The sequence below is a fragment of the Euprymna scolopes genome, chromosome 34 (assembly GCF_053919585.1).
Source record: "Euprymna scolopes isolate OS-2025 chromosome 34, ASM5391958v1, whole genome shotgun sequence".
Lineage (NCBI taxonomy): Eukaryota > Metazoa > Mollusca > Cephalopoda > Sepiida > Sepiolidae > Euprymna > Euprymna scolopes.
Window position 1 is genome coordinate 29885280 of NC_136515.1, and position 12669 is coordinate 29897948.

At 31.2% G+C, this 12669-nt stretch overlaps 1 protein-coding gene across 1 annotated transcript in view; it reads left to right on the forward strand.

The window, feature by feature from the left end:
• The window catches only part of LOC145259150 (protein SDA1 homolog), a 167055-nt gene that overhangs the window by 122558 nt on the left and 31828 nt on the right, over window positions 1–12669 (forward strand). Inside the window, exons 16-17 of the mRNA XM_080116859.1 lie at window positions 9454–9530; window positions 11860–12007. Of these exons, the coding sequence (XP_079972985.1) occupies window positions 9454–9530; window positions 11860–12007 (225 nt within the window). The remainder of the gene's footprint in view (window positions 1–9453; window positions 9531–11859; window positions 12008–12669) is intronic.

The following is a 12669-nucleotide window of genomic DNA, read 5'->3' on the forward strand; positions in this document are numbered from 1 at the left end:
GTAAAATAATTCATCATTTCCTGGCCATTCTAGCATTTTAGGACAGTTAACCAATTTATTTTTATGTGTATTTTTCTTTAAGGAAGGGTCTATTTTTTGTTTGTTTGTTTTAGATGCTTGTATGTGGCTTACAGAGGTATTTTGTTGGGGGGGCGCTTGCCACTCGAACTTAGTGTTATTGTTAGGGTTAAAGAGTGTTTTAGGAGGAGACTTGCCACACATAATTTGTATTAGAGGTAAAGTTAAGAGAGCTTTTTTTCAAAGAGAGCGTTCAAAAATTTGTTGATTTCTATTTTCGAGGTTGAAGGTGTTAATTCCATAGGCCGTTTATACTACGCTGGAGCAGGTTGTAAAATATCTTTCGCTTAATAAGTAGAAAAAAAAATAACAAAATAGAAAGCTTCCTAATTGTAGTTTGATGTGTTTTCTAACTGCTTTTAAAATTTCAAGAATATTGATATAGATTTTGAGGGTTTGTATTACTATACACATAGATTCGAAAAAGTTGTCAAAAAAAACAAATATATAACAAATAAATGTTATCAAAAGCAAGTTACTTTTCTACCTAACTGGATAATTTTTTAGTGTTTTTATTTAATGTAACATGTTTATTCAGCTTGAAAACAGTGTTTACTAATGTTTTGGAAAATTTAAAATGGCGCCCGCCGCCCGACTCTCTTGAAACGGTGAGTTTGGGGAAAAGAGTTAAAAATAAAAAAGTAGACAAAATACTGCTAGAAACTCGCTCAATATGTTACCGTGACATAGGCTGACATATATTCGGTGAGTTTTTAACAGTATTTTGTATAGTTTTTTTTTATTTTTAACTCCTTTTCTCAAACTTACCATGTCAAAGAGAGTCGGGCCGGGCACTATTTTTAATTTTCCAATACATCGGTAAACACTGTATGTATTTCGAGCTGAATAAACATGTTACATTGAATAAAAACACAAAAAATATATCCAGTTAGGTAGAAAAGTAACTTATCTTGCCTTTGATAACATTTATTTGTTATATATTTGTTTTTTGACAACTTTTTCGAATCTATGTATGAACGAGATTTTGATACTTATTTTGATTTAAAAAAAAAAACATTTGTGGCTGTTCACAGTAAAACATTGTTTTAATTCGTTGTTCAAGACTAATTTAAAGAATAAAAGTGCATGCAAGCTTCCTAATTGTAGTTTTTGTTTTTTTAACCATGTTTTTAAATTTGACGAGCAATGTAAGAAATTGCAACAGATTCATAATGCCGAATTGGTTGGGATTGTTATTATACATTCTGAAAACCGAATAGTTCTAAACTAATGTTATTCTGATAACAAAATAGCTCTCATTAAATGTATAAGAACATTTATATTCATATTTTCATATTTTTCTTAATTCGTTCTTGAATAAAAATTAAAGAACGCGTGTTGTTTACACTGTGCTGTGCTATGGCTGATTCTACAGGCTGGAGCTGCTGCTGCTTCTTTAAAATACTAACTTCATTTGACCAAATTCGAGAAATATAAACAATTTTTTTTTCGAGTAGGTCCTTTTAAATTATCAATTACCGCGGTCCTACTCAACATAAAATAATACTTTTAATTGATAAAGATAGTAAAAAGATTGATTTACTTACTACTGGGTGTCCGAATAATTTTTTTTTCAAAATGTTCAATACTCGTCATATTAAAGTCTTATTTTTAACACGACAAAAAAAGAAATGGTCAAAAATATTTCGGACACTTGACAGTATTAAGATTAACACCTCTTCTAATTGGTTCCCAAATTTCATGACGAAATTCTTCATACAATCACGGTACGGACCTTTAGAAAACAGGGGGGGTCATTACAAAACCTTACCGAAAACGCCATTTTATGACGTTCACATTTTTATCACTTTATTTGCTCAAAACTCTTAAAATATATAATGTACATTCATATTTATTAATTCATTTGAAAGTATATTCATTTCCGAACAAAACAGTAGTAATTTGAAGACTTGAAGTGCTTTGGTTTAAAAAATATGGCTATTTTAGTAGAACTACCTTGAAATCTGTGATTATCCAAAGCGTTTTTTCGTCCGTGTGTATTACTACTTAAAACTCTTAAAATATATAATGTACATTCATATTTATTAATTCATTTGAAAGTATATTCATTTCCGAACAAAACAGTAGTAATTTGAAGACTTGAAGTGCTTTGGTTTAAAAAATATGGCTATTTTAGTAGAACTACCTTGAAATCTGTGATTATCCAAAGCGTTTTTTCGTCCGTGTGTATTACTACTCAGTGGGGCCACCTGTTTGTCGTGGGTGGCGACCTGTGACACTTTGGAACAGAATTCTGATGATTGGAGGACGAGTTCATGAACATCCTCTTCCCAACACATCACTTTGACCCTTACCTTGGTTATACGGGCGGTCGGAGGGGCCCGATCCGATCAATTGGCTGGTCAGGTCAAGCCCTATGTCTACTATCAATGGTTTGGACTAAACTGAGAATTTTAAAATTAGTAAAAGAAATCCTCTCAAACAAAACCATAGAAACTAACAAAACTTCACCTCCAAAGTAGACGGTTGAAAGCGCTGGCCAAGTGTCAATCAGCAAGTGTAGAACCCAATTCTGACATGGCTGCAAACACAACTTTTTTCACTCTAGATTTGGGTAGTGAAATTTGGGTAATGACAGATGCTCGGTATTTCATACTTGACTGAGTATATTGCCTGTATAGCCCTCTGTCAAGGCGAATGGGTTTCCGCCTTGACAAGTCCCAATATTGGGCTCCTAGGTGGGTGAGGAACACAGGCAACAAAACTCTTATCCATATTTATGCCAAAACAAAAACAAAAAACAAACGCTCCTTATCGGATTCAGAAAGTGAGGAAAATTCAGATTTCCCCAAGTACTATGTATTAGAATCACTGGATGAAACTCTGATGTCAAAATTATCCCCTTTTCTCATTGAAAAAGTACTAACTAGGAAAATAAAAATGGTTAAAAAAAAAAAAACCAAAAAAAAAACCTATTAATCAAGATTGAGACAATAAGCCAAAGCCTAAACTTAGAAAATATAAAAACTTTCCATAACATTAATATTAAAGTCATCCCACACAATAGACTAAATCAATCCAAAGGAGTTATCCGAAGCCGGGAACTATCACTTGTTTCACCAGAAGAAATCCAGAACGAACTGAGAAAAGCAAACAAGAAGTCATTAAGTATAAAAGAATCTATGTAAAGAAAAATTCAGAAAAAATATCAACTCATACTTCCATTATTCCATTATTCCATTATTACATTATTACATTATTACATTATTCCATTATTACATTATTACATTATTCCATTATTACATTATTACATTATTCCATTATTCCATTATTACATTATTACATTATTCCATTATTACATTATTACATTTAACACTCCAAAAATTCCACCTAAAATTAAAATCGGTTACACCATAGAACTAGTTGAAATATACATCCCAGATCTTCTGAGATGTTTCAACTGTCAAAAATTCTGTCACTATAGAGATTGCCTGGAGAGGTCATCCCACGTGCACTAAATGTGGCTTTAAAGAAATAAGTCATAATGAACAAGAATGTCGCGAATCCAAATGTATAAACTGCCAAGGCGAGCACCCTGCCTATTCAAAAAACTGAAAAAGAAATCTTAGCCACAAAGCAAAAACGAAATATATCTTACTTAGAAGCGAAGACCATAGTGGAAGGAGTCATAAGAAATAAAACGCGAAAATAACAAAAAAAATAAATCCCACCAACCAGTTTGATAAATACAACAAACTTATTGAAAATCTGATGCAGCTAGAACCAAACGAATTGCTTAACTTCCAAAAAAAACTAAAAATACAACATTTTCAAAAACTAGAAAAATTAAAACTAGAAAAGAACCCAATAAAGTATTTGTCTCCTCCCAAACCCAAACCTCCCCTCTTAAAGGCCAATGTTCCCAAGAACAAATTTTCTTAAAGCCAAATAATAAACCAGCAAAACAAAAAATAGAAACTCCCAAAAAGTTGAACAGAACCTGATGAAATGGAGACTGAATATCCAAGTCAACAAACAGAAACCCCAAAACAAGAATCTTCCTATCGAACACCATCAAAACAAAAGAAAGACCAAAACAAAACAGTTATAAGATCCTATTCAAACTCCAGATCTAGAACCCCAATTCCTAAAAATCAAACTGAACTTGAAGATGAAATGGAAACAGAATACCCAAACCAACAAACAGAAACATTAAATCAAGAAACCCCCCATCGATCACTGTCAAAACAAAAGAAAAACCAAAACGAAATAGACATATAATCCCATACTAATTCCAGTTCCAAATCCCCAAACAAAAAAAATGAAACAAAAGACCAAACAGAAGACAAGCCAAAAACAGAATTAAAAAACAAAGCTAATTGAAAACCCTCAACAACTTACACTTATATCAACACCAATACTAAAACCCATAATCAACTTGAAGACCTAAATGAAAAAAAAAACAAAAAGAAAACACCACAGAGTATCATAACCTCACCACCAATGACCTATAAACCAGTATTTCTTCAATGGAACATTAGAGGTGAAAAGGCTAATTTCGACGAATTGAACCTTCTCATTGCCTCTTTTCACCCAGCAGTCATAGGCCTACAAGAAACTTATAGGAAAATTCAGAACACACTACATATCAAATGATACACAACCTACGACTATATACACAAACAAGGAAACAGAGCTTCCAGAGGAGTATCCATTCTAATTAATAATAATATTATTCAAAGCGAAACCAAACTGAATACAACTCTACAAGCCATTGCAGTAACCATCAGTCTAAGAAAACCACTAACAATCTGCTCCCTATACCTACCACCTAACGAAAACTTAAATAAAACAGACTTGAACTTATTGATCCAACAACTCCCTAAACCTTTTATCCTCATGGGTGACTTTAATAGCCACAATGAACTATGGGGAAACAAACAAACAAGCAGAAAAGGTAAAATTATTGGAAAATTTTCAAGATGAAAACTGTCTGTTTAACAACAGAACAAGCACCTATCTTCACCCCAGCTCTGGAACATTCTCGGCTATTGACCTCACTATATCCAAACCCAGCATCTTCACAGAATATAAATGTAAAGTACATCATGAGACCTGTGGGAGTGATCACTTCCCAATCATCCTAGAAGGTCAAGAACCAGAGAATGACACTAAAACACCTTGATGGTACTTGCATAAGGCCAACTGGGAAGATTTTTACAAAATGTGCCACACAGACCTAGTGCAAGAAGCTAATTCAAGAAGATGACATCATTCACTTCACCAACACTAAATATTATAGCTGAGAAAACTATTACTAAAAGCTCCCTATCAACAAGATACAACAAGCCTTGGTATAATAAAGATTGCAAAGAAGCACTCAGAGCCAGACGAACAGCACTCAGAAAATTTAACAGCCAACCAACTAAAGAAAATTTAGAAATAACAAAAAAATAGAGCCAAAGCTCGCAGAACCATTAAGCAAGCTAAACAATCAACATGGCAAACTTATGTCAGCCAACTAAATTCAAACACCAAATCTAAGGAAATATGGAAGATGATAAACAAAATTACTGGGAAATACACTAAACAAGCTAATAAACATCTCATCCATAACAATATCAAAATCACTAACAAAGAAAAAAATAGTTGAAATCTTAGCAGAAAACTTTGCCAAAAATTCCTTACCAACCAATAAGAACAAAGAATTCCAAGTCATCAAAAACTAAGCAGAACAACAACAAATCTGCTTCAGACAACACTGAATACTACAATCAAATCCTTACTATGTACGAATTAGAAGAATCTCTCAAAAAAACCCATAATTCAACAGCCGGACCCGATGAAATCCCCTATGTCTTCCTAAAAGAATTGCCAATGAAATCAAAAGAATACCTCCTCAAAATTTTCAATGATATCTGGATCAATGAAAAATTCCCTGACATTTGGAGGCACGCCATTATAATTCCCATACCTTCAAAAGACCCCTCAGATGCAATAAACTACCGTCCCATTGCACTTGCAAAACCTTCGAGCGAATGATCAATAGATGAGTAACCCGGTATCTAGAAAGAAATCAAGTAATCTCTGAACAGCAAGCAGAAGCCCTATTGACCACATCATAAATTTGGAAACCTATATTAGAGAAGCCTTCATGTGATAACAGTTTTCTTTGACATAGAAAAAGCCTTCGATACCACTTGGAAGTACAGAATATTAAAAGACCTGAATGAACTAGGTCTAAAAGGCAGAATGACAACATTTATTTAAAACTATCTGAGTGACAGAACCTTCCAAGTAAGACTAGGAAACATCTCAGAAACAAAAACTGGGAGTTCTTCAAGGTGGAATTCTTTCAGTCACACTTTTTATATGAAAATAAACAATATAGCTAATAACATAAACTCCAGAACAAACTATGCCATCTATGTTGACGATCTCATGATAAGTTTTAAGGCCAAAACATATGAACACTATTAAACGACACCTCCAACTATGCATCAACAAAATTAGAAGCTGGACGACCAAAAACGGCTTCAGCTTTGCTCAAACAAAAACAAAATGTGTCCACTTCTGCCAACATAGAAAAATGCATCCTGACCCTGAGCTAAAAATTAACAATAAACTAACAGTTACAAATCAATACAAATATCTTGGAATCACCTTTGACAAAAAACTCACCTTCATACCCCACATTAAATACTTAAGAAAAGAATGCAACTAAAGGATGCAACTTGTGAGAACCATAACTCATATAAACTGGGGAGCTGATCGCAAAACAATTCTAAAACTCTACCAAACACTGATAAGATCAAAGTTGGACTATGGCTGCTTTATCTATAGCGCAACAAGAAAATCATACATCAGAGAACTCAACACAATTCACCACCAAGGACTTCGACGAGCACTTGGAGCATTTACCACTACACCAGTTGAGAGTCTATGCAGAAATGAATGAACACTTGAAATGAGATGGACAAAATTATACAAAACTTGCATCTAACATCTGGAGCCCTATATACCAGAGTGTCTCTCACCCCAGACACCAAACCCTATTCCAAAAAAAAGAAAAAGCAATCAAGCCTTATGGTCTCCACATGAAAGAAATAAAAGACAAAGCCAAAATTAACATCTCACAAATCCACAAAGCTTCTACACTCAAACATCCACCCTGGCTTTCCAAAACCTCTATAAACCCACCCGAACATCCAAAACGTACTACTATACTATTAAATCTATCAAAACACCCCAAATCCAACACAATTAAACCCATCTTTATGGAAAAAATACACAACATCCTTCATGACTATCCGGATTATGAACACATTTATACTGATGGGGCTGAAACCAAAGAAAAAGTCGGAAGCTCTGCTATTTATCAGCAAAGAAAAATCCAAAAATACCTACCTGATAGGTCTTCCATCTTTAGTGCTGAAGTCTCAACAATAAACCTGGTTCTTAATATTATAAGTGCCGATCAAGCAAACAAGTTTATAATATTTTCGGACTCTTTATCAGTTCTAACTTCATTAAAAGAAAAGAACACTCGCAATCCACTAATAACTAATCTATTAAACAAACTTGATTTTCTCCATACTCAAAAACAAATCATCCTATGTTGGATCTCAAGCCATATTGGTATCCTAGGAAACACAAAAGCTGACCTAGGTCCTGGATATGACCTTAAACTATATCCAGTGATGAGGCCCCAGCTTGCGGGCTTTGGAGAGTGTGGAGCCACCCTTTAATTGCCATTGCCCCCAGGTCCACTCTGACCCGGAGTAGTAGTACCTGTTAGGGTCCCAACTATGGGTTAAATAGAAACCGACTTGAAAACAACAAATACATTCTATTAAAAAAATTTTCTTAAATCTTTGGATTCGGCATTAAATAACCTGAAAAGAGTTGATATGCCGTAAAACAAAAAACAACCCACCAACAAAAGCTGACCTAGCTACTAAAGAGTCACTAAACCTGGAAATATCCAACATAAAAATCCCCTACACAGACTTAAAACCAATGATAAATCTATACATCAAAACAAAATGACAACAACAATGGAACACTTATACAAAAAACAAGCTACAAGAAATCAAACATACACTTGGAGAATGGAGTCCCAAATCTAAACTAAACCGGAAAGAAGAGGTGATTATTACAAGATTAAGAACAGGGCTCACAAATATCATCCACTCATTCCTATTAAAAGGAGAAAATCCACCTGAATGCCTACCTTGCCAAGAAAGCTACACCGTTAAACATTTTCTAACTAACTGCATTGACCTAGCTCCCCTACACCAAAAACACTACAGCACTAACAACATTAAAGATCTCTTTGAAAATATAAATGAAAAAACAATTCTAAATTACTTGAAAGAGGTAAAAAACAATTCTAAATTACTTGAAAGAGGTAAATCTCTTCTCCAAAATATAAATCTACCTTAAAAAAAAAAATTCAACCCAAATCTTTTACTAACCTTCCTCCAATCTCACCTCGCCATATTGGAAAATAAAGAACACCTACCTTACCCAACCCCAATAAAAAAAAATAAAAAAACAAAAAAAAAAGAACTTATTTGGCCTTAAATGACCATGCAGCTGTTGATAGGCCAATAAACTAAACAACCAACCAAAATAGATTGGAGACATAAGCTGTTGCATGCTATTTCCGTCCCGGAACACAGCACTCTAAATACCAAAACTGGATGAAGAAAATATATATATATATAATGTGTGTGGAATACATATATTTTCCTAACTTATATATATGGCAATTATATCTCCTTATAACATTTTATGTGGATATATGAAAAAATTATATAATGTTTGTAAAAATAAATATCAACAATTATTTTTATACCACAGACACATCTGTTTCATGCTTATGCAATCATCAGTGCAGAAAGTGAGAATTGCTGGTGAAGATATGAACCCAGTCACAAAGTCACCATTGACTTTGTAGGTTAACATTTTACTGGCAATTAACACAAGAATTGGGAGAAATTAAGTATTTATAGATGCCAAGTCAGTGGACATTATTAGTATGACAATATCAACAACCAAAAGTCGGCATGTAGAAGGATATATATATATATATATATATATATATATATATATATATATATATATATATAATCACTTTTCCAAATCTAAAAAAATATCTTGTAAATTTCCCAATTTATTTTCTTCATATAATTTAATAACCTGCAAAAATAAAATTGTTCACATTTATTTCTTTACAATAAAAAAGTATCTCTAAATGAAATTGAAATGATAGAGTTCAATTAATCTGGTCCTTATCAAAAAACAAATGTTTTCATATTAAGATGTTGATGATAATAAATGTTCATTTCTTGTAAGCTTTTCTTAATTTTATCAAGCTTTTATGATTTTTGCTATTGTTTTTATTTTTAGCTGTATCAATGGCAAGCCGAGGTTTGATTATGATGGTCAGACAAGTAAACCCAACCATTCTACACAAGAAAGACAGAGTAAGTGAGAAAACCGTTAAACCAATCACATATGAAATCAGTACAGCCAAATTTGCAATAAATAATTTATTCTACTAAATGCATTATTATGGAGGATAGTCTGTTTTTTTTTATATGTAACAAATTTGTTTCATAAAACAATACTGAAATTCATTTATCCAATTCTCTATTTCTTTTTTCTGAAAATATCAACAAGCTCAAGTGTCCATAAGTGCTGTATTTCTCTTTCTTCTGCACATCAATTTAAATGAAACATTTTTTCTTTTCTTTTTGTTTTACTTTAAATTTCAATAAAATAATTTTACTTTAAATTGCAATAAAATAATTTTATTTTAAATTGCAATAATATAAATAATTTTACTTTAAATTTCAATAAAATAATTTTACTTTAAATTGCAATAAAATAATTTTATTTTAAATTGCAATAATATAAATAATTTTACTTTAAATTTCAATAAAATAATTTTACTTTAAATTGCAATAAAATAATTTTATTTTAAATTTCAATAATATAAATAATTTTACTTTAAATTTCAATAAAATAATTTTACTTTAAATTGCAATAAAATAATTTTATTTTAAATTTCAATGATATAATTTTATTTTAAATTGCAATAAAATAATTTTACTTTAAATTTCAATAATAAAAATAATTTTACTTTAAATTGTAAAAAAAGTAATTTTATAAAAAGTGCAGCATTCAGTTTTATGATAATTTATGATATCAGCTGGGAAATAACTAGAATGCAATAACAACAAGAAAGTGAGATTTGAATGCCGAAATATAACAAACCATTAGAATTAAAGATCAACACTTTATCCACATGGCCACCAATCAAACAAAAATATTTTTATCTTTTTAACCTATTTGTTCAGTTATTTGACAGAAAATATTAAACTGAAAGGGAATTCTAGAAATGTTGGAAGATTTTTTCACATGTTAGTTTTATGTACTTTTAATTTTTAAATCACTTTTAAAAATAGATTTAAGAACTTTTTACATCAGTGAGGTTCTGATTCTAAATCTGTGATTAGTTTGTCTCTTAGATTAACTGTTTAATCATGACACATAGACAACGTTGCTTTTTACAGGGTGAGTCATGGTAAACAGATTGCTCATTGCTCTACTTGAGTAAACGATAGGGAGTGAGGAAGGTAGTCTTTGTTGAAATATCCGCAGGGTTTTGTTTTCTTTAAAAACATCTGTTTCCCTCACGCTGTACATATATATATATATATATATATATATATATATATATATAAACAGACCAAATTAGCTTTTTATCTGATATTTATATGATATTTGAAATTCCAAGCTGAAGAACTAGTGTAAAAACTTGTTTAATTATCATTTTTAAAAAAAATAAAAACTGCAATAGAACTTGGCTTTCCTTGAAACATACACAGGGATCTTTTTCGTTTACCACTAAATCTTCATCTGTGTGCATATTTCCAATAATTTTAACACATACAAAATGTCTGACAGTTTCTCTGCTTTTAGAAGTTGAAAGCTATTTCTAATTTTTTTTTATAATCTTCTGAAGTTCATGAAGACATTTATTTTTTTTTCTTTGATTTTAATTGCTTTAAAATCGGTCCAGTGAAATTAATTTTTGAAAAATGTTTTAATGTTTTCTTTATTTTTATTTTTTGGAGAATATGATTTTCTATGATTTTACTCCTGTCTGGTTCGAGTTGATGAGTTTTACACAGCTAGTTTAGATTTTTACTTTTTGGCTTATGCTTCTACTCTCAACAAAGATTTTCTTTGGAAGAGTTCTATACCATCTTTTTTTCTTTGGAGATGAGAGCTTCACAGGCATTTTTGAAAAACTCCTCTTTCTGATTTCTGCAATGTTTTACTTACTTTTTTTTATTGATTGAATTTTATAAACTTTTCTTATTTCTTACAAGAGGAATAAAAAGAAGAGTAGATTGATCTTGTAATTCTTTTTTGTCTTCACATGAGCAATATTTTTGACAAACGATATTGTTGGCTATTTTTTAGGTTTTTTATTTATTTTTTTTAGCTCCTTACATCAAGTGGTTTCATATCTTGTCTTGAACGATTTCCATAAAAAACAACTACCAGTACATGCGAAAATTGATGTCTATAAGGAAATAAGTCTGATCTTTGTTGTCAACTAGACAATGGCAGGAAAGCTACCATCTTCAAAATTTCAAAACTACTATAACTTCCATTTTATTTCTTTTGCAATTCTATCAATACATTTTTTTTTTTTTTTTTTATTGGTTTCCACAAGAAAATAATAAGAAATTAGAATAAGAATATTGAAATATTTTATGAATTTATTTTTTTGCTTTCCAGGGACGAATCACTGAAGCGATGCAAGAGAAGGAAATTCTCCCTTATGGTTGTCCAGATGCCAAAAGTTATCTTCCAGGTGCTGAGGTTCTGGTTAAAGAAAAGGAGGAGGAAAACAATGATGAACAATTGAATGAAGAAGACGAAGAAGGTAAATGATCAAATGAAGTGTTTCTTTCTTCAGAATCCTTACTGAACTATTAATTCTTCAATTAGTTATATATATATATATATATATATATATAACTAATTCAGGATTAAGCGCTCGTTATATTTCAGTTACTATTCTCGTCTTATCAATTATGGAGGGAAAAGAGAAGACATTTGTGGTACAAAATAAAAATTATAGGTAGAATAGTGTGAAATAAGACACCTTAGTAATGCACATGTTGGACAATAATGGCCTCCTAAAAAGTAAACCTGGTATTGAATAATATATTGAAACCAATCTGAAGCAATAAGAAACTAGGTAATTCCATATTAAATTATCCAGACTAGATCACCTTTACCCCACAGATTTGATTTATTTGTGTTAACCAATGATAGGTATCATTAAAAGAAAAAAATCCTGAAAATTTGAGCTCTGAATTTCAAACAACTCATAAAATAGGCCATTTTAAAGATTTTGATTGATTCATGAAAAAATACAGAAAAATATAAATTTGCATTTTCTTCAATAAAATTTCATACAAGTTAAAATCATGAAAATTTGGATGGTGAAGAATCCAAAAAGACACCAAAAATATCTAGAAATTCACCATTTTTTAATGATATAACACTTTAAATCAATTTTGACAAGTGGGAAATTTCTTG